The following is a 21,353-nucleotide window of genomic DNA, read 5'->3' as shown; positions in this document are numbered from 1 at the left end:
GGGGTGGTGGCGCCTGGTCATCAGGGGCCGGTGCGTGCAGCTTCCGTGAGCGGCAGGGCTGAAGCTGGGCCAAGGGCCCGAGGCGCCTGAGGTCGTGGTTGACAGAACACCGTGTTCCCGGGGACTGGACTGGCGGCCGAGGAGGAGAAGCCACGGGTGCGTGACCAGGAGGCCCCCGTGAAAGGTCGTGACCCTTGCCCCGTCTCCAGGCCCGAGGCAGGCTTCAGACCCAGAACCCCCACTGAAGGGCAGGCTGGGTCCCCAGTAGGTGGAGTCTGCCGCATCGGCACACCTACCCCTGCCCTTCCCTGGACCCCGTAACTGAGCACACGGAGGAGAGATGCCGAGCGTTTGAGGCCTGCTAGACACGGGTGATGCTGGTTCCTGGAGGCCCACAGTGTCCTCACGGCCCCCAGGCCACGGGGACTCTCCAGCCCGCAGTCACCTGGACCGGCTGCCCATCCTCCCTATCAACAGGCCAGGTGACCAGGAAGTGGCGAACACACTGGGCCTTTGTAGGACACGTGTGCTCTAGGGAGAGGTGGGCCCCGCGCAGGGGCAGAGGCCTGGGGCCCCCCAAAGCAAGGTGCGTGCCACCATGAAGGAGGACGCACAGGTCTGGAGGCTTCGGGTTCTGGAGCAGTACGTCCGGGCTCGGGCTCTGCTCCAATGCCCAGGGCCCCTAACGGCCCCCAGCTGGACGTGGCACAGAGCAGGAAGGCTGCAGCGCGGTGTCCCTGCCGCTGCATTTAATCCCATCCCGGGGGGCAGAGGAGTGGGTGGCTGAAGGGGAGGCCCTCCACGCGACCCCGGGGGCCAGAACGGCAGGCGGTCTGCAGGCCGTGGCTCCCCCCGGGAGAGGGGGCACATGGCCACGGGCTGCGGCCGTCGTCTCCCCGGAGGCCGACGCTTGGGGCTGGGTGTCCTGGGCTCTGGCCGGTGCCGAGCAGGATCCCTGGTCTCTACCCGCTTGAGCCAGAAACCCCGTTACCCCCGTGAGACGAGTGTCCCCAGACATGGCCTGTGTCCCCGGCGCCACCCACTGAGAACCGCTGGCTTCCAAAGCGTTTGATCCTGTGACACAGGCTCCCACGTCAGACCAAGGGACCCACTTCACAGCAAAGCCAGGACCGGGCTGGGCTGGGACCACGGGCACTCAGGCACCACACTTCCAGAAGCTCCTAACCCACGGGGTGCACAACAGCCTGCTGAAGACCAGGGGGACGGCCATGCTCTGTGGGGAGGGAAGCCACCCCAGGACCTGCATATGGTGCGCACCTGGGCCCGGGTGCCGCGGGCGGGTGGGAGCAGCCCCGGGAGTCTGGGCCTCCAGGGCCCGCAGAGCTGAGGTCCTGGCTCCCTCAAGGGATGTGGCAGAGTGCCCCCGCTGGGCTGCCAGGAACCTCGTGCAGGGCCCCGTGGGTGAGCAGAACTGCCACCGGGGCACGGTCCTTGACCCTGACTGGCAGGACGGCGTTGCACGCCGTGACCCTGAGGAGGTGTGCGGAGGCGTCCCTGCAGTGTGGGACCGTGGAGGGCGCTGTGACTCACTGCCCCGGCAGTCCCGTCCATTCCCGTCCCGGGGCAGCGCCCGAGGTGGGATGAGGGAGCAGAGGCGCGGCCCTTGCTGGAACCGGGTCACTCCAGCGGCCAGGGGTCCGGGCTCCCGGGGCGGGGGGGGCCTCTGAGGCTCCAGTGTGACGTTCCGGCTCTGTCCCAGCCCCGCCCCAGCCCCGCTTCCTTCTACTCCCCGGACCTCCTGGCCCAGGGCTAGCACCCCACCCCCCGGCCGTCCAGAGCGAGGGGCCCGGGGTGGTCCCACAGCGCCACCTGCTGGCCGCACCCGCCCCTCCGGCCCCGGGCCCAGTGGCTGATCCACCGAGGGGGCCGGACCTGTCCATCTGCTTGGCCAGAGGGGAGGACGCAGGACTTGGGCAGGGGTCACCGCCAAGTCACACCCCCGCCCCGCCCCAGGCGGAGCCAGAGCCTCTGAAAGGACAGCATCGTTCAAGCCCCCGCGCCCACATCCCCACACACTTGCACGTGGACCCCCAGCCACGGTAGTCCCGGGACCCTGCCTGCATCCTGAGCCCCTAGCCCGGCCTGGTGCGGCCCTGCTGGGGGCGAGTCCCCCTCCCTGCCCGATCCGCGGCACCCACCTCCGCTTTGTCCGGCCCAGCTCCCGGGCTGGGAATATCCTCCCGTTTACAGATGAGAAAGCCGAGACTGGGGGTGTTCCACCATTGACTCCAGACCTCGGGCTCAGAGGGGGCGAGGATCCCCTTCTGGGTGCAGAGACACGGCCCTGGGGAGCGGTGGGGGCTCACAGAAGGGTGCAACGTGGGCAAGGGGCTAGGGCCGACCCCTGAGGGTGACAGCTGAGCAGATACCCCCTGGAGGGAGGGAGCGGTAGGAGCAGGGCCCTCCCACGTGTCCCCAGCAGGAGGGACAAAAGTGCAAAGGCTCTGGGGGGGACCGTGCACGGCGCTTTCAAGGAACCAGCTCAGCCTGACTTGCGCTGCCCTAGTGGGGCAGGGGCAGGGTTGGGGGGCCTGAGCGGGGGTCCCAGAGCAGAACGACGTGAGGGCCAAGGGAGCCCCCTGGGCTGTGGCCTCATCCCTCTCCAAGCCACCCAGGGCCAATAGTGCCCAATGGCGGAGGTGGTCTACCAGCAGGAAGGCAGCGTAGGGGCCGTGTAGGGGACCCCTCGGGCCCCATGGGCCAGCGTAGTGGTCGCAGGGGAGCCAGCCGCAGGGCTCAGGCCGGGGTCCAGCTTTCGAGTGTCCAAAGCAGCGGGGCCCACCCCCTCCCCACTGCCAAGTGACTCTCCGGCCCCCTCAGGACACCTACTGATGCCACCTGTAGGGGGCAGGGGGCAATGGCACCCACAGAGCTCCGGTGGGGGGAGGGCAGCCACCCAGGTGACCCCACCGTGTGTGGGGGGACAGTGCCACCCAGGGACCGTGCGCTCGGTCCCAGGGCCTGCAGTGAGGACGGGGGTCATCCGGTTCCAGCTGGAGAGGGGGTCAGTTCCCCAGTGCAGTCACGAGGCCCCACCCACGGGATGGCTTCGGCACCTGAGCCTGGGCCCCGCGTGCAGGACCTGAGCCGGGCAGGGACCACCCGCCCTGGCCTGGAGCTGCCCCCGCCCCCAGCTGACAGGGAAGGCTTCCCCTCTCTCCACCTCCTGGGAGCCTTCTAGCCGCGCCTCTCTGAGGCGCCCCAGGCCAGAAGCCTCCCTCTCCTCGTCCACCCACTGGTCAGCACCTCCACCGCACCTGGCCACACCCACCTGACATCCATCCGCAGGGCCCCAGCCCACACGGCTTCCTGGAAGCCCCCAAACTGCAGGCTCCCCAGGGACCCCCGTCCCCTCACCTCCGCCTGGCCCCTCGCTCCCCTCCACACGCAGCCATCACCCCCATCACCCCCGCTGGTGGCCGCGCCCTCCCATGTGCCCTGCCCCTCGGCCTGCACCGCCATGTCCATCTCCGAGAGGAGTGTGGCAGCTTGACGACTGGCCATCCCCCAGTGTGGACCCCCCAGGCCTGGACCAGACGACAGCAGCCTGCAACCCGTGCTGCTCGTTGGCCTTGCTGAGCCCACTGGACTCCACGCTCCCTCTAGGGATTCGGGCCCCCCGCCCTCAGGCCTGGCACTGGAAGCTCCACCTCTGCCATGGCAGAGACGAGAGACCGGGGAGAGCCCGAGGTGCACCGGGGTGTGGCCAGCGCCTGCGGCCCTTGGGTGCTGTGGTCTCCCCTTCCCAGCAGGGACCCCTGGGGCAGAGTCCCACCTGCAGGTGCCCTGTCCCAGTGCCCAGGTGAGAGGGCCCAGCTCGGGCTCGGAGAGCACAGGTGCAGCAAGGGGACAGGTGGATGGCCACTGGCGCCAGGACAGTGGGAGACGTTCACAGGGATGACGTGAGGCCTGGCTGGGGGGGGTGGGCAGGAGGCCAGAGGGGCTGGGGGAGCATGAGCGAGGGGAGTGGGTGGGGTGGTGGCCACTGGGCATTCACTGGGGGGCAGCCCTGGGGGGCTGGAGCGGAAGCCGTGGTCTGACCGCCACACAGACTGGTGGGAACGGGCTGGGCTGGGCTGCGGGGGGTCCATGCAGCCTTCTTCCCACGTGACGACCTGGCCCTGGGGCTCACGACTGACTTTTTCTCCAGCTTAGCCCCCAGGGTCCCTGGCGACACTCTAGCGGCCCAAAGGTGGGGCCCTGAAACTCACCCAGTTAAGGTTCTGATGGTGCTTGCAAGCCTGGGGGGTGGTGGCAGGAGCCCCTTGGGGACAGCCGGGCTGTGCTGCCTCAAAACCCCCCGCAGGCCTGGGGGCTCCAGCAGGACGGGGCAAACTCCGTTCTAAAGGTCCACACGCTTCCAAGGAGACAAACGCACACCTGTTGTCTGCCCAGCTACCTTCAGTGGCCAATTTTATTATAAAGAACGGTATCAAAATATACAAATCTGTTTAAGAACAACCAAGAAATGCAGCTTTAAGGGTCAAATAAGCATCAGCCCTTTCAATGAAAGCAGCTTCCCCTGGAGCGACGGTGTGACATGAAGGGCCACGTCCAGGACGACAGTCCGAATAATTTAAAGGGCGGGTGTGACTTCTGATGTGGATGCACATCATAAATCTTCACGGGACGGCGGCTGTGCTGGGCTTGCTTCCGTGACTTCTGTCAGAAAACAAACAGGTCAGTCCGTAAAATCCTAGCGCGAAAGGTCCTGAGGGCGCGGCCACGAGGCGGGCGCTGGGGCCGTGGTAACGCGTGGACACGCTGCCCATGGCCGTGGGGTGGCGCCAGGCTCCCTCTGGATGCAGCAGCCCCAAGCACCCCACGGCTGGGGTGTCCCGACGGCACCCCACAGCCGCCACACCACTGTGGGAGAGACGGGCGATGGGAGCCGATGGGGTGCCCTCAGAACCAGCTGGGACGAGACAACAGCCTGCGTGACGTGTGGGGACAGACGGTGCGTGGCTGCGGCCCCTCCGCGGCCCTCGCTGACCGTCAGGCCCCTCGGTTCCTACAGGGCGTCTACGTGTGGATTAGCTTCTCTTTATCCTGCCGGGACCCAGGCAGCTTCTGGAGCCTCCCAAGTCTTACTGCTTTGGGAAAACTCTGAGCCATTGTCTTTTTTAACGTGGCTTCTTTCCTGTTCTCCGTGTTGTTCTAGAACTTGTATGAGATGACTGTGGGAAGAACTGTGTCCCCCCAAAAGACAGGTTGGCATCCTAATCCCCAGTGCCTGTGAACGTGACCCTACTTGGAAATAGGGTCCCTGCAGGTGAGCAGGTTAAGAACTCACTGGGGTGGGCCCTGACCCAATGGCTGGTGTCCCTATAAGTAGAGGGAACTTCGGACACAGGCTCCAGGGAGAAGGCCATGTGACAAACAGAGGCAGAGGCTGGAGGGACGCAGCTGCCAGCCCAGGAACGCCAAGAGTGACAGCCACCAGAGCCAGAAGAGGCAGGAAGGATGCTCCCCGACAGGCTTCAGGGAGAGGCAGCCCTGCCGACACCTTGATCTCAGACATCCAGCCCCCAGGACTGGGAGACAACGCGCCTCTGGGGTTGAAGCCGCCAGGTCTGTGGCGCTTTGTCACGGCTCCCAGGAGCCCCCGTGGAGCCGTCTGCCCCTTCCGCCGCCTCCCTGCATGTCTGTCTCAGGCGGACCCGGGGGCTGCTCAGCTAGCGGCCCGTCTGCTGACCTTCCTTTGCGTCTCCCTCCGTCCATACAAGAGGGAGTCCCCCGGGGCTTCGTCCCCAGAGAGGACTTTACGCTCTTGTCTTCCAGGAACCCGGCTCCCATCATCCCAGGGCCACTTTTTGTGTAAATTTCTTAACTTGGGGACAGGTGGCAGCGCACCGAGGCCCCGCGGCCGAGGGCCGAGGGCAGAGGGTGGCCGTGGGGTGAGCGGTCACTCACCGGCCCCTGCCGGCCCCGTCTGCACACAGATGTCCTCGGCCTCCTCGAAGCCCTCGGGGCACACGCAGACGAAGCTCCCGGGTGTGTTGTAGCAGTTTTCGTTCCTCCTCAGACAGGGCTTCTCCGCCAGCGAGCACTCGTCAATGTCTAAATAAACACATTCCACTGACCAGGTGACTTCGTTCAGCAAACATGCACACCGGGGATCGAGGGATGCACACGTCATGATTCCCTCACACACAGAAAGCGCAGAGACGGAACCATCCCATTAGAGAAAGGAGGCAGAGGGGAGGATTTAACAGGAGCCCCAGAGCCAGGCCGTCGGGGGCGGGAAGAAGAGACGGTCCAGGCAAACGTGAGGGCGGGAGCCCGGTGGTTCTCCAGCCGGGTTCCAGCCGGGCTTGACTGTCGAGGTGGACGCCCAGACGGAGCCTGCAGGCCCTTGCTCGGCCCCCACCCCCATGGGCGCGTGAGAATCAGAGTCTGCAGCCCAGGGTCCCGTCCCCACCAGCGCGCATGGCCTCTGGGAAGGTTCCCGCCCCCGAGTTGAACGCAGATGCACCCACTGACCTGCGCACTGGCCGCTCTCTTTCGAGTAGCCGGGGAGGCACTCTTTACACTGTCCAGGACCCTTCCCTGTGCAGCCCACGCAGGTAGAATCACATTCTGGAAACAAGAGGGGAGGGAGATGACGACATGAGACCCCCATCCTGTGGGCAAAGTGCGACCTGAAACCACACACGAGATGGTGGAGGCTCTGCGGCCGGGAGAGCCCAGTGTCCCCATCCTGGGGGCGTTGGGGAGCAGACAGCGTGCGCTTGAGGCAAAGTGCGCACTAGCTGCGATTGACCGATTGACCATTGGTCCTGTGTTGCTGAGGGACCTCGGTGCAGGCCGGGCTGCGGGAGCAGCAGGCATGGGGCCCCTCCATGACCTCTGTCATGGGAAGGATGGGGGGCAGCGTCTTCTCTCAAACAAAACCCGCCTCCAGCTGTGACACTGCTAGGAGCTTGGTGCCAACAATGGCAGAGAACGTGTGATGCTTTGGGGGCGTCTCATTGAAGCTGTGTGTCCACAAACATGGGGACAGGACGGCATGGCCGCGGACACGGTGAGGGGGCACGCGGGGGGGAAGGCGAGGAATCGGCACCACCTTTCAACCTTTTGGGGGCTGGGTGGCCCTAAAATCCACATTCCCTTGAACTGACCGACCCGGAAACTCATCCAAAGAAAATAATGAAGAATGTAAAAAGCTTTACCTACAGGGGTCTTCAAAGTTTGTAACTGTGGGAAACCGTGTATGACAAATATTCAAAGATACAGATTGTTGAAGAAACTGTGAAATAACAGCGTGCTCCAAAATAATTAACACGATGTACAGAAATGTGACGTGCAAAGGCGGTCACGATACCGTTGAATGAAAAACAGACAGGTAGCAAGGCGCCGCTCAGACCAGCGCTGCTTCGACCGGCCTGCCAGGGGCCCTCCCCAGGGACTGGATGCTGGTCAACTCTTTTCAACTTATCTGAATTCTCTGATTCTTCTTCAGGGAACATCTATCACTTGTGTTGCCACCTTCAGTGTTTTAAGTAGGCAGAGCATACAGGGGTCCTGCAGACACACCGCAAGCATCTCGGGGGAAGGAGTGCTGCAGCGGGCAGGCCGGGCGGCGCGCTCACCCTGGCACACGAACGAGCCGTTGAGGTTCTCGCAATATTGCTGCTCCTCGCAGGGGGCCGGCTCTGCCGCACATTCGTCCACATCTGGAGAGGACGGCACAGCTGTGGGCGGCAGCCGCGCCCCGACCGCTGGCCAGAGGGACCGCCGTGGGGGACACACGGTCAGTCATCCTCGGGGGCCTCCGCCTGCAGGTGGGACCAGCGGCTGACCCGTGAGTGCTTCCCCGGGGCCTCGGTGAAGCTCCAAGGTGGGGCCGGGCGGGGGCCCCACCCTCCCCGTCCAATGTGGGACGTGAGGCCCCCGACTTGCCTGCAGCTGAGCAGCTGTGAGAACGAGACCGAAACCGAGGCCCTGGCGGCCACCCACCCCCAACCCACCGCCCCCGCCAGCACCTGGGCCTGCGTGGACTCGGGCAGGGCCGAGATGCTGGCGGCCGGGCTGTAGGGCTGCAGCTCGAGGAGAAGACACCCCGGGAACAGGCGGGGCCCCGGCTGGCTGGGCACGGTGGACAGGGAGAGCCACGCGCCACGGCTAGGGCCTCCAGACCGAGGAGCCGTGCAGAGTCCACCACAGTCAGAGGCTGCCCATGCCCTGCAGTGTCCACTTGCCGGCCAGAGCCCCCCACCCCACGTCTGTCTCTTTTATGAAACCAGGGCCCGAGGACACACGATTGGGCCTAAGTCCCAGGCTTCCCTCCCGGGCCCTGAGCCAACAGGACCACCGGGGCCACCTGATGGCAAGGACGGGGGACAGGGGCCACCTTCCCAGCCCAGCCTCCACGCTGTGGCCGTTACAATACAGCCTGGAACGTCGGAGGCCGCTTCCCCACGAGTCAGAGGGGGCAGGGGGCAGGAGTGGGGTGTCCTGAGGGTAGCTGGGGGCTGCGCAGACGCCACGAGAGAGTGGGGGGAAGGGGTGGGGGAGGGCAGCCGCCAGCCTCACCTATGCAGGCGTCGTCCTCCCGCGCCCAGCCCACTTCGCACTGGCCGCAGTCTCTGTTGGTAGGGCCTGTGCACGTCTTGCAGGACTCGTCACAGGCTGGAAGGCAGAGGTGGGATGGCCGTCAGTACGTGGGGATCCCGTCTCAGGAGTGAACTCGATGCAAAGGGCGTTTCGGAAATTAGGAGCTGACATTCATAGTGTAAAAACAAAAACCGCAAACCAGCAAAAAATCCCAGCGGAGCAAGATACGTTCAACGACAGAGAAACTCGTGTGATTCACAACATCCCTGAACTTAACGAGAGAGGAGAACACACGAGGATTTCCACGCCCAGGGGTGATAAAATTCTCAGCAAATGAGGACTCCAGAGGAATTGCTCGTAACCTGGCAGAGGTAGCCTCCCAAATGCTGGAGCCCACACCCAGCTGGGTGTGTGCATGCCGCCCGCCAACACGCGTGGACGTTCTGGGCCCGGGAAAGGCCTGGGGGTAGGAATCGGAGAGGCTGGCCTCCCAGGCACCCAGCACATTCTCCACGGGGATGCCCAAGGGAGCGCAGCCTCACCGCCAACCCTGATGGGAGAATTCAACACGACTGCTGACGCCCAAAAGGTCTTCCTGTACATCAGTGACAACCAACGAGAAAACACATCGAGACAGGGCGTGCCTCATGGCTTCCTCCCTGGACTTACACATCTACACCCCGTCAGAGGATGCCATCCTGGGCTGACGCAGCCTCACGAGCAGGGCATGGGCCTCCCCAATCGAAGGGAGAAGCGTGCCCATCACAGCCGAGAAGGCTCCACCCGTGCAACCCCACGGCCCATCTCAGAACTCACGGGGGCGCCCAGAACGACAGCCAGGGCACCTCTGAAGACCCAGGTGGGAGAGCCCACCTTACCCGACACCAGGGTGACCAAGACGGCGCGTCCTCTACACGGGGACCTGGGGCCAGGAGGTCACACTGCGTGGCCTCCGCTGTCCCGGTTCTCACGTGGGCCACCTCCCCACCCTGCTGGTGCCCTGACGTGGCCAGACTCGGCCCTGCCTCTGCTCACTCCGAGACCCTAAGCCTGAGTGACAGCGGGGACACCAGCCTCTGATCCCCGAGTTGCGCCCAAGGACAGCCGAGCCTCCTGCTGGGACAGCCACGGGGAGAGCAAGCTTGGGCCAGACACCCCAGGTGCAGGTCCGGGGCCCCGGGACCAGCGTGGACGTCACAGAGCTGTAGGTGCCACACTGTCCACCCTCCGAGCCCTTCTCCAGAAGGACATCGCGGGTAAGCAACTCACACGTCCACCCTCGAGCCCTTCTCCAGAGGACATCGCGGGTAAGCAACTCACACGTCCCTCCTGGGGCTTGTTTGGAGACAGGAAGCGAGACCATCCCTGGCTGCTGGTCCTGTCATGTCCCTTCTTACGTCGTACAAGGGCCCACGCCTTCCCCCTCAGCTTCCAGAAGCCTGGGTCAGCGGTCACCGGGTCCCCCTCCCATCTACACAGGCAGCTCTGGGTACCTGAGCAGATGCTGTGCGTCTCATTCCTCAGTGAGTTGAAGTAGCCGTCCATGCAGTCGGCGCACAGCGGTCCCCGGTACCCCAGGTGGCACTGGCACGACCCGTCGCCCTGTCTGCTGCCATCTCCGCTGCAGTGACCGTTCCCGCTGCAGGGCCGCTCGGACCCGCCCTGGCACGCTGCGGGGACCCCGAGCCCGCTCAGAGCGCACCCCGCGACACATTCGTAAAAACAGCTCTCTGCGTCTCGCTTCAGCCCTTCTGTCTGGGAGCGCAGGAGCCCCGCGCTGGCGAGGGGTCTGGAGGAGGTGTCAGCTTGCCTCACGCGGGACACGGGGCCAAGGACGGGACAGTGAGGGCCCGTGCAGTGACGCCACACCGGCGGGACAGGCAGGGGCAGCCTCGGCCAGGGTGGGGCCTGAGCGCCGGCATCATGCCCCTTGCCCAGTTGATCCACGTGAACATTCTGGTGACGCCTGGGCGGCAGCTATGGCTTCACTCAGTCTCTTCACCCCCGGAGGCTGGACGCCCCTGGCCCCGGCCTCTCACACGGGCTTCGCTGCTTATGGACCACCTCCCCGCACCCAGAGGGCGGCACCCAGGTGGGCGACCAGGGGGTCTGTGGAGCCCTGAATTAGGAGCATACTTGGGACCAGGCACCCAGAGGCGAAGATCGCTGCAGCTGGGAGGAGGCTGCACAGGGCCCACGTTCCCACCCGAGCTCCTGCCCAGCCGGGAATCACGACAGGGCTAACCGGAAACACACAGGACGCTCACGAGCCCCCGCAGAAAACTCACCCAGGCAGTCTGGCCCGTAAGTTCCTGGAGCACAACAAACTTTCAGTGTTTCCACACAAAACCATTCAAATAAGTCAGGATACTTCTTCTTCCTGAGGATTTTTAAAGTGTTCAGTAAATCTCACGTGGCAGATTTCCTCAAAACAAAAACACAGTTGAACATGTAACGTGCTTCTGAGTATCATGGGATCTGGGAGACGAGGGTCTGAGCGCCAAAAGACTCTTCCAGCTGACACCCTCGTCTGGAGGGTCGCACTTTGGTGATAAAGGATGGGAACACGGGTACGGAAGAAAACAGGTGTGTGGAAACCCCTACTATTTCTGTAGCTTTTTAAACCTGACATCATTTCAAAAGCCAGGAGTCGCTGGCACTGGTCCCCGGGGACGCAGGCACTCACAGCCGCAGCCACCAGGTCTCCAGGAGTCCCTCGTGCTCCTCCAGCAGCTGGTTGCACTCGAAGTCGCTGGTCCCACACAGGCCCTCCATGATCTCCAGCAGGCGGACCTCGCTGAAACACAAGGCTGTCAGCACGGCGAGGCCGGGGCAAGGGGCACCTCAGTGGTCAGCGTCCATTCCCCAGGGATGTCCCGAGGCCCCACCTGCGGCCAGGCCACGACTACAGTGGCGCTTCAGTGGAAAAAGACCCTCAGCAAACACCCACCTGGGGCCGGGGGTAGTCAGTGCCAGGCAGAGAACTAAACATGGAGGGTGGGGCTGGTCAGGGAGGCCTGTCCGTCCTCACGGTGGGGCTTCGGGTGTGGGGTGTGCCAGGGGAAGCCCTGCAATGGGGCCGGAGGAGGCCGGGGCTCGGGGTGGGGGGGCAGGAGGGATTTACGCCACCTATGTTTTTAAGAAACCACCGTGTCTGCCGAGTGGAGGGCGAGTGGGACAAGTGTGCGAGCCAAAAGGCCAGCCAGGAGCCAGTGTGCCAGCCCCGGGCAAGGACAGGTGACAAGCCCCAAGAGACGCTCTGTGTCTGTCAACGCTCCCAGGAACACGTCAGGCACCAAAGGCAGGCGCTGGGCCAGTAAGAGCAGGGCGCCCACCTGAATTCATACTTGGACAGCGTCTTTTCCTCCCAAGCCGTGTTTCCACCACCAAAGTTCTTCCTTGCTGTGTCCACCATTCCCTGCGGGGAGACGGCCGCACAGAGCTCAGCACTGCTGCCTCACCCCGTCCATGGTGAGGTGACCGGTCTATGGTGGCGTGACCACAGTTCATGGTGGGGTGACCCAGTCCATGGTGGAATGACCCCAGATCCATGGTGGGATGGCCCAGTCCATGGTGGGGCAACCCTGGGTCCCTGGTGTGGTGACCACAGTTCACGGAGGGGGTAACCCCAGTAGATGGCGGGACAACCCTAGTCCATGGTGGGGTGACCCTGGTCAAGGCGGGGCGACCCCGGCCAGACCCCTGGCCTCGTGTCCCCGCGGGGTGATCGGCCCACCTGGTTGAACTTGTCCACCAGCTCCCGGCATCGCTTGCAGGGCGTTGGCTTTTTGGTGGCCTCGCCGGGCGACAGCAGCGTCAGAAGCAGCAGCCCCAGCACGGCCGGGGCCGGCGGGCGCATGGCTGGCCGACGTGGACAGCGCTGCGGAACGCGGCCGCACGGGCACTGGCCGAGGTCCAGCGGGAACCGGCCGAGCGCTCCGGCCTCCGGCCGCCCACCGGCTCCGAAGCGCCGGCCGGTCCCGGGGCTACTTGACGGCGCCGGCCGGGGCCCCGCCCCGCGCCAGCCCTTCCATCGCTATTGGTCGGCTGGGCCCACCCCGTCCCCATGTGGCCCAATCCGGGCTCGCCACGAGAGGCGACCAATAGGAAGGCCCCGGGTCAGCGTCCCGCCGGGAAGGTTGGGCACAGGGGGCGTGGAGATCCGAGCCCGCCCCTCGCGCCGGCCTCTCGCCTGCACCGCCCGCGGCGGCCATCTTTACTCCGGTCAGAGAGGGCGCCCGCCGCGACGGCAGCCGGGGTTTAGTGGCCATGTTAGGTTCGGGCAAGGGCGTCGCCTCTATTCTCGGTTTCCGCCACCCGACTTCCGGCTGAGGCAGCCCAGGCGGACGCGCTTCGAGGGACCGCGCCGTGGGCTGGCGAGGTCAGCGTGCGCGGTTGGGGCTCTCGGGACGGGATGCGGGGACCCCGGGCCGGCGCTCTCGCGGTGCTCCTTGGGCCTCACCGTGCGTGGCCACGCGGGACGACCGTTGGGCTCCTCACCTGGGGGCAGTCTCCTCACCTAGGGTTGGGGCTCCTTGCCCGGGGCCTGATGAGTGTGTTTCTGGGGTTCCAGACACGTGCATTTCCCCACGTGCCCGAGGCAATTGGCACTGGAACCCGTGGTTTAAGTTAGGAAGAACGAAGGTGGGCATTACCTGGTTTCTACTAGGACAGAACTGCCAGAAGGAAGCAGTACAAATGATAAGAGTTTTCTCTCGCCGAATTTGTACCAGTTCCTTTGTGTTTCCAGCTAGGGATTAATAACGTGAACATCTGACTTGACCAGTTTCAGTAGAGACCTTAGAATCCGAATAGACGGGGACGAGAAGCCCTTTGCACCTAATCTGAGGGGTCACCGTCCTATAAACGACGTGTTTTAAAGTCGTGGCCTGTTTTGGCCTGTGGGTGCCTCAGATTAACAACCGCAACAGCTGCAAGCAGGTGTGGACGAGTGCACGTGCGTCTGCTCGCCGTCTCGGGCCCGGTGGGGGTTGACCGTGGTTTCTGTACTTGCTTATGTCCTGTTTGTCTCCTCGTGGTCCCGGGTGGGCATGCAGGGTGCCGCTAGCGCCGTCCAACATAAGCTGCTTTGCCGGTTGGTTTCTGCCGTTGGTCATCAGCACAGAGCACACTCTTATCTGGGTGAGAAGCTCCTGGGGCCCGGAGCGGGGTTTGGCCGGTACCTTTTCACCCCACAGCTCGTGAAATAACAGAGTCTAGATCTTCCCGCAGGGGAACCTCCTCTGGGCAGAGGTGTGGAGTGGGGTGTGCGGGGGCTGGCCTGGGACAGCTGGGAGCCCGAGCGAGGTTCCTGCCACGGAGCACCTGCGCAGCTGCTCCAACCGCCTGGCCTTAGAGATGCTTCCTAGTTCTTTAGGCTCTTTTCCCCTCGGACAGTAAGAGAACAGAGAGTAGTAATGAACGTTCCGTGGTCTCTTCGGCTTCACTGGAAATTAAAGCGTGCACGTTTCTTTAATGAAAATGTAAACTGGTGTGATGAGATCCACGCTTAGTTTTTATGAATTTCTTCTTCAAGTAGTTTATTGAGCACCTGCTATGCGCCAGGCTGTGCTGATACAGCAGTGAGTCAGCCCTGCCCTCAGGCTGTGAGCCCAGCAGCGGACACAGATGGCCCCTGTGATGACCAGAGTCCATCCTTGCTGAGGTTACAGTGGGCAGCGGGGGACAGAAAAATCCCGCCCTTACGTTTGGTAAGAGGAAAGTTCTGTTACTTCCCTGGGAACTGCACGTTATTTTGGTAATTCTTAGAGCCCTTTGACCCCCTTACTTCCCTCACCTCACCACCGTATCAGACAGGATTCCTGTTCCCCCAGTTGTTGATTCCCCACTTGCTATCCTAGGAGAGTACAGACTTCATACCTCTCCCTCGAACCAAAAAGTAGTTTTAACAAACAGTAAGCACCGTGGTTCTCTCCTTTCACTTCTTGCCCTTCTGGTTTTGATCAAATAAAAGCAAACCTGTTTTCAGACAAGCCAGAAACAGGAAGAGTTTGCCGTCTTCCTTCCCTCGCCAGATTGAAAGATGGAGGTCTTCCACGAGTAGGAACTGCCCCAGACACTTGCATGGTTTTCTCAGGAAGCTTCGTGGCATGGGGTGCCCCCCAAAGCGCTGTTGGTGTTTGGGTGGTCCATTGCAGGCGCATCTGTCTGCATCCCCACCCCCCAGGAACACACTCTTGCTTTCTGCCATATCCACGAGTTTGTGCTCACGACCAGCGTGGTGCTCCCCGGGGCTCTGAGAGGCTCAGGGGGTGAAGTTCAGAACACAGCGGGTGGGTGTCCGCGGCCCTGTCTCACCATCCTTGGGGTGCAGGGCTTTGCTGGCGCCCCGAGCCCTGCGCCTCACCTCCTGTCCTCTCGTGGCTGTCCCTCTGCAGTTCTCCAGGCGCACCCCTCCCGCCCTTCTACTTCACAGCCTCCCGGCCCGTCTCCCTCGGCCAGTACCGTGCGGGCCGAGCCCAGCTTGTTCCTAACTCTCCGGCCAGATTTCAGCTTCTCGAGCACAGGGGTCGTCCTGCTGCCCTCCAGTGCCGGGCTGGCCCAGGGCCCGGCTGCACAGTGGACTAAACTCGTGTCCTGCAACTCAGGTCTTTCTTCCTGGAAAAGTATTCGCACAACTTAAAAGCGTAAGAAGGCTGGTTAAAGTACGAAAGCTTCTCTAGCATGATTTTTCTTTCAGCGTTCTATTTTGATGTGTTTTCAGATTACAGAGCTGCAGCAGTTCAAAGGATTCCCATTACCCTTCAAACACATTTCCCAGGTGTTAACTCGAGTGTGAGTTTTGAAGCCTGGGGACCTGCGACTCTATTCTCTCAAAACGATTCGAGTGGCGGTGCCGACGGTGGATGAAGGTCCGTGAGGCTGACGTGCAGAATGGCCGGGAAGAGGCCGTCGGGCCTGGGCAAGCAGCGCCGGCTCCTGGGGCTGCTGGTGGCGGTAGCCGCCGTCCACCTGGTTGCCTGCCCCTACACCAAAGTGGAGGAGAGCTTCAACCTGCAGGCCGTGCACGACCTGCTTTACCACCGGCTGGATGTGGACAAGGTGAGTTCCCGCCCAAGCCGTGCATCGACCCGCGCTTCCTGGGGCCTCTGCTGACCTGCCCTTCTCCCCGCAGTTTGACCATCTCGAGTTCCCTGGCGTGGTCCCCAGGACGTTCCTCGGGCCGCTGGTGATCGCGGCACTCTCCAGCCCCGCCGTTTACGTGCTTTCGCTCTTGGAAACGTCCAAGTTCTATTCTCAGCTAGTAGGTAAGGGGGTCTTCAAACGGGGACGGGGTGGAGAACTGCAGTGTTGTCAGAGGGTCTCAGTCACCCAGGTTGAGGGTCCCTCGTGCAGGAGGGTCCACTTGTTGGAATCTCGGCCACTCGGCAGAGGGACTCAGAGTGGGGACAGCGTCAGCCCCGCCGGGCTGTGCCCTCGTGACTGCAGTGGGGGCCGAGCCCCGTCCCCCGAGCAGAAGCAGCACGTTTCCCAGCTGAGTCAAACACATCTCACGGCTGGTTGGTCCGGCCTGTATGGAGAGCTTTAAGAATTGCACATTCCTGGGGAAGAAGCAATTCTGCTTCTTGAAAGATGAGGAAACGGAAATCCACCCTCGCTCTAGGCTGTTGTGGTCACGTGGTGGGGGGCCAGGAAGCCTTGGATGGGAGAGTTGGGGGCCACGTCTGAGCATCAGGTCCTTGGTAAACGTGGCCCTGGAGGTATCGGCCAGGTGGCGGGGCCACTGGGGTCAGTGCTGGGCTGTCGTCCTGATGCTCCTGGCCTGCCCAGCGGCTGAGTGCCGCAGGCCCCCGCCTTGGGATCCGGGGGGCCAGGGTCTAGACTGTCCGTCTTCCACGCCAGCCCATTTTTTTGACAGTTTCAAAAGTTTAATAAACGATGTGACAGGTCACGAAATGTGGCCCACCACACTCAAAATTAAAAGAATTCAGTTAATAGCGAGTGAAACACAAAATGAACAAATTCACCTAATGCTAGTTTCAGTGAAAAATATACTGTCACTTTAAATTAACGTATTTTAGTTTCATTCATTTTACGCGTCTATTTTTTTTAATTGAAGTGTAGTTGGTTCACAGTATGGCATTGTATCAGATGTACAGCAAAGTGATTCCGTTATATGTATGTTTTCAGATTCTTTTCATTATGGGTTATTGTAAGATACTGAATATAGTTCCGTGTATTATACAGTGTATCTTTGTTAATTATCTGTCTTATATCCAGTAGCGTGTGTCTGTTGATCCCAAACTCCTAATTTATCCCTCTCCTCCTTCCTCTTTGGTAACCATACCTTTATTCCTTGTGTCTGTGAGTCTGCTTCTGTTGTGTATATAGATTCATTTGTGTCACGTTTTAGATTCCACACGTAAGTGAGTCCATGTGATATTTGTCCTTCTCTGTGTGACTGACTTCACTAGTTTGATCACCTCTGGGTTCCTCCACGTCGCTGCAGTGGCAGGGTTGCCTCTGCTATGGCTGAGTACTATTCTGCCGTGTACACCCAGCCTGTTTTTAGCACCGAAGGCAGCTCCCCTCCCTCAGGGCCATTTCGACACCCGGTGGTCCCTAAGGGCCCCGCCTCACCGCTGTCGCGCACACGGCGCCCTCTCTGTTCAGTCAGGGCTGTCCTTGGACTCGGCGTGATCTTTGGACTCTGGACTTTACAAAAAGAAGTGAGGCGGCAGTTTGGGGCCACGGTGGCCACCCTGTTCTGCTGCGTGACGGCCTCGCAGTTCCACCTGATGTTCTACTGCACGCGGACACTCCCCAACGTGCTGGCCCTGCCTGTGGGTATGTAGCTACCTGGCCGGCCTGCCCGGGGGTCCCTCCGAGGTGTCTGCCCGTCGAAAGCTGCTCCCCACCAGGCGTCTCAGAAACCCTGCGAGGGGAGCAGGGCCCTGTCCTCGGTGCTGGACTGAGGCCCGGCTTCCAGGGCTCAGCTTCTCTTGAGCAGGGCCGGAGCTGGAGCTGGTCCGCGGAGCTGGGAGGAGGGCAAGCCGCATGCGGGGCCGGTGCGGACGCTCCGGGAGCCTCGGGAGGCCGAGTGCAGGGAGCAGGGACCTTGGAGGGACCGGGCGGGAGAGGCAGCCGGCAGGAGAGGGGAGGAGGCGGCCGAGGTTGGCACTGGCCGTGCGAGTGCGAGGCTGAGGAGGAGGCAGGAAGTGGCATGGACGCCGGCGTCTGGGGCCATCTGGGGCCGTCTGGCCTGCGGAAGTGGCTCGGGCTGTGTCACAGCGTAGGACGCGGGCCGGGTGGGGGGAACTGTCGCGGTGCAGCCTCGGGCCTGCGTTGGCGGGTCTGGTTCTGAGAGGTGCTGGCTGTCTTCTGGAGGGTTCTGTGTGGCTTTCCCGAGGGAGGAGTAAGCGGCCTGCCTCTTGGCCTGTGCCTTACAGTCCTGCTAGCCCTCGCAGCCTGGCTGCAGCAGAGGTGGACGCGCTTCGTCCGGCTCTCAGCCTTCGCCATCCTGGTCCTCAGGGCCGAGCTGAGCCTGCTCCTGGGCCTGGCGCTGCTGCTGCCGCTCTGCCTGCGGAAGGTCTCGGTGGCCCGGGCCCTGCGCTGCGCCGTGCCGGCTGGGATCCTCTGCTTAGGTGAGTCAGGTCACCGTGGCCGCGCTGTCGGGGGCCTGTGCTTTCTTTGTCTTGTTTTATGGAGACGAAACTCGGGAGGTTTTCTTATTTTTGTTTTTCGTTAAATGAAATTACCTTCACCTTCAGTGGTGGTAAAACGTCTCGGTGCAGGTCCTTGGCTGCTCTGCCCAAGGGTCCCCCACCCCCTGCTGCCTGGGGCCTCCATCAGGGGCTCTTCTCCTTGTGTGTCGCAGCCAGGCCGGGCGGCCACGAGGGACCTGCGTGAAGAGGCTCGTTCGGGGATGGTCCCGACGCCTCAGCTCCTTTACGTGAAGCTGCTGGTGGCTCCTGGTTTCTGTGCTGACGGGGCTGCGTCTCGGGAACATCTACCTGTGACCAGGGCTCCGCAGCTGCCGTTCAGCCAGCTGCGTCGAGGTCCGAGCTTCCCAGGTGGCCGTGTTCTTTCCTGAGGTCTTCTTTTCTTAGGGCTGACGGTGGCCGTGGACTCCTATTTTTGGCGCTACCTTGTATGGCCAGAAGGAAAGGTGCTCTGGTACAACACCGTCCTGAACAAAAGTTCCAACTGGGGCGTATCCTTCCAGTGTCTGCACAGTGGCCCACGGGGCGGGGCTGTGCGCTGAGCCACTCTCCTCCTGTGTCCGCACCTGATGGAGCACGGCGGCTGCTGCAGCGCCGGCACTGGCGCCTTCTTCCCCGCAGTCTGGGCCTCCCCTGGTCCAGTGGCCGCCACCCGTTGTCTGTAGCCGAGGTGTCTCCTTTGTCCTCGTGGGGATCTGCTTTTTTTCACTTTTTATTCTGGAGTAGTTAAACGCACACAAATAGAATACTGAGTCCCGAGTGGGCCCATCACCCTGGGACAATCTGTTTTTACGGTGAAAAATGGAGGGAAAAGTTAAAGAACTCTGCACAGCCCCACTCGCCATCCGCGGCCTGGCTCTGGCACCGACACCCGAGTCCCAGCCTCTGTCCGCGTGTTGAAGCAGTCACGCCGTGGCCCGAGGCGCGGGGGTCCCGGGTGCTGCAGGCAGGGGCGCCATCAGGGCTGCATCTCCCGCACGCTCCTGGCTCCCACCTGAGCTCGGCCCGGGGACAGGCAGCTGTGGCTGGTGCGTGGCCTCCTTAACCCTCCTGCCGCAGACCTCGCCGCTGCTCTGGTACTTCTACTCGGCCCTGCCGCGCGGCCTGGGCTGCAGCCTGCTCTTCGTGCCCCTGGGCGCCGTGGACAGAAGGGCCCTGGCACTGCTCCTGCCGGCGCTGGGCTTCGTGGCTCTGTACTCGCTTCTCCCGCACAAGGAGCTGCGCTTCATCATCTATGCCTTCCCCGTGCTCAATATCGTGGCCGCCAGGGGCTGCGCCCGCGTGTGAGTGCCACCACCGAGACGCTGCTGCCTGGGCTCCCCTGGGGGCGGTTTACCGGTTCACATAGGGGAAGGTGCTTAGGGTGAGCCAATGTGTTTAACTGGGCGCCTGGCCAGCCTTTGGTCAAGGGTCCAGCCCGAGTCTACAGGGCCCACAACTGGCCCGTAAAGGACAGATGCTGAGTGCCTCGCTCCGTGGGCTCCGCGGTCCTGCCTGCGCACTGTGACGGCGGCCTTATCCCGTCCGCTTCACCTCCACACAGGCAGCGCGGTATTTGGCCCGGAGGCTGCGCTCTGAGCCAAGTAATGACGTGGGATGCTTGAAAACGTAATCTCAGGTTTAAATTGGCGTCTGGGTGGGATTTCAGAGAGGCAGCGCCACGCCTGCCGCTTGGGGATGGCTCGCCCGGCGACAGCGGCCGGCGGGCTTCTGCTCCGCGGCTGCGTTGCCTTTCCGCAAGGTGCACTGCTCTTTACAGGCTGACTAACTATAAGAAGTCCTGGCTGTGTAAAGTGGGGTCCCTCCTCGTGATAGGACACCTCGTGGTGAACGCCACATACTCGGCCACAGGCCTGTACGTGTCCCACTTCAACTACCCTGGCGGCGTGGCGATGCAGAGGCTGCACGAGCTGGTGCCCTCCCGCACAGGTAGGCGCTCGGCCCCCGCTACCGGCTGCGGCTCTGGCCAGAGGTGCCGGATTCGCAGCGCTAACCGAGCAGACGCGGTTTCCACAGATGTCGTTGTGCACATCGATGTGGCCGCTGCCCAGACAGGTGTGTCCCGGTTTCTGGAAATCAACAGTGCCTGGAGGTACGTCCTCGTCTCGTGCACGGGCGCCCAGGGCCGCCATGGACCCGGCGGTGCACAGCCTTGCTCTCGTTTGCAGGTACGATAAGAGAGAGGACGTGCAGCCCGGCTCCGAGCGCATGCTGGCTTACACGCACCTGCTCGTGGAGGCCGCCCCCGCGCAGCTGGCCCCGTACCAGGACACGCACCGGGTGCTGGCCAGCGTCCCAGGCACGACCGGGCTGAGCCTCAACCTGAGCAGGCTGCCCCCCTTTGACGTGAACCTGCAGACCAAGCTGGTGCTCCTGGAGAGGCTTCTCGGGCCTCCCTGAGGAGGAGCCAGGGGCCCTCCAGAAACACCGGCAGGACGAGACGGAAGCGCGCAGAGGACCACGGGTGTGCCCTCACGGGGGCGCGGTCACAGCCACAGCCGGGGCACCCACGTCCACGCTGCCCACCACTTGTGAGAACGAGGGGCCTGGCACCCCTGCCAGGGTGACGGTGGGTGGGATGCTGTTCGCCGTCCAGACCGCAGCGGGGTGTTGATCTTCCCGCGGAGCTGCTTCTGGGCAGCAGGCTGTGGCCTCTCTGCCCCTGAAAGGTCGTCCCCCTGGGGCAGCGTAACCGCAGAACCTCAGCACCCAGCCCTCGGGGTGGGGCCTCCTTTGTGGTCACAGGCAGCCGTTTCCATTTCAGATGAGGCTTTAGGAGATAAACTCGTTCAAAAAGAGTGAGAGTCAAATTGTAAATGTCTTCTTACTGTTGATCTCAGGTGCTGCTGCCAGAGTCTGCTTCCACCTGGGTTTTGTTTAAGTGATTTGGGCACCTTCCCACTTTGCTGAACAGTGTTTACCGAGTTCCTGACACGTGTCTGACTTCAGCAGGCACTGAAGACGATGCAGGGAACTGAGTGTGCTTTGCCCGCATGCACACACACCGTGCACATGCACGCACACGCTACACACGTGTGCGTAGACACAGGCAGTCTTTCCTGAGCCATTCCAGAGGGAGTTGCCTGCACCTGA

The 21,353-nt window shown here is 62.7% G+C and overlaps 2 protein-coding genes across 4 annotated transcripts; one reads left to right on the top strand and one right to left on the bottom strand.

Moving 5' to 3' along the window:
• Nucleotides 1–4,404: 4,404 nt before the first annotated feature.
• On the bottom strand, nucleotides 4,405–12,586 carry CRELD2 (cysteine rich with EGF like domains 2). 3 transcript variants are annotated; one of them, XM_067698444.1, is made up of 10 exons: nucleotides 12,314–12,586; nucleotides 11,913–11,995; nucleotides 11,264–11,374; nucleotides 10,866–10,957; nucleotides 10,071–10,247; nucleotides 8,557–8,652; nucleotides 7,614–7,742; nucleotides 6,505–6,600; nucleotides 5,935–6,081; nucleotides 4,405–4,683 (listed from the first exon to the last, which is right to left on the bottom strand). In XM_067698444.1, exons 1-10 carry the CDS (start codon nucleotides 12,434–12,436, stop codon nucleotides 4,634–4,636), a joined length of 1,104 nt encoding a protein of 367 aa, XP_067554545.1. In that variant the 5' UTR covers nucleotides 12,437–12,586; the 3' UTR covers nucleotides 4,405–4,633. The 3 variants fall into 3 exon arrangements, with proteins under 3 accessions (XP_067554545.1, XP_067554546.1, XP_067554547.1); XM_067698445.1 differs by having other exon boundaries at nucleotides 4,405–4,680; XM_067698446.1 differs by having other exon boundaries at nucleotides 7,614–7,697.
• Nucleotides 12,587–13,009: 423 nt separating this feature from the next.
• Nucleotides 13,010–21,058, top strand: ALG12 (ALG12 alpha-1,6-mannosyltransferase). Its single transcript, XM_067698443.1, has 10 exons — nucleotides 13,010–14,288; nucleotides 15,302–15,639; nucleotides 15,713–15,845; nucleotides 17,212–17,385; nucleotides 17,988–18,182; nucleotides 18,648–18,751; nucleotides 19,320–19,543; nucleotides 20,020–20,189; nucleotides 20,277–20,352; nucleotides 20,429–21,058. Exons 2-10 carry the CDS (start codon nucleotides 15,472–15,474, stop codon nucleotides 20,658–20,660), a joined length of 1,476 nt encoding a protein of 491 aa, XP_067554544.1. The 5' UTR covers nucleotides 13,010–14,288; nucleotides 15,302–15,471; the 3' UTR covers nucleotides 20,661–21,058.
• Nucleotides 21,059–21,353: the final 295 nt, after the last annotated feature.

The sequence above is a fragment of the Pseudorca crassidens genome, chromosome 11 (genome assembly GCF_039906515.1).
Source record: "Pseudorca crassidens isolate mPseCra1 chromosome 11, mPseCra1.hap1, whole genome shotgun sequence".
Lineage (NCBI taxonomy): Eukaryota > Metazoa > Chordata > Mammalia > Artiodactyla > Delphinidae > Pseudorca > Pseudorca crassidens.
The sequence above is the reverse complement of the archived record's forward strand: the minus strand, read 5'-3'. Positions and strand labels throughout refer to the sequence as shown.

Coding starts and splice junctions, on each gene's coding strand:
- CRELD2 (XM_067698444.1), bottom strand. CDS start 12,436: ATGCGCCCGCCGGCCCCGGCCGTGCTGGGGCTGCTGCTTCTGACGCTG. Junction 11,375..11,912: donor CTGTCCAAGTATGAATTCAG/GTGGGCGCCCTG, acceptor CTTGTGTTTCAG/CGAGGTCCGCCTGCTGGAGA. Junction 6,601..7,613: donor CGGCTCGTTCGTGTGCCAGG/GTGAGCGCGCCG, acceptor TCTTGTTTCCAG/AATGTGATTCTACCTGCGTG.
- ALG12 (XM_067698443.1), top strand. CDS start 15,472: ATGGCCGGGAAGAGGCCGTCGGGCCTGGGCAAGCAGCGCCGGCTCCTG. Junction 17,386..17,987: donor CGTGCTGGCCCTGCCTGTGG/GTATGTAGCTAC, acceptor TGTGCCTTACAG/TCCTGCTAGCCCTCGCAGCC. Junction 18,183..18,647: donor GGCTGGGATCCTCTGCTTAG/GTGAGTCAGGTC, acceptor TTCTTTTCTTAG/GGCTGACGGTGGCCGTGGAC.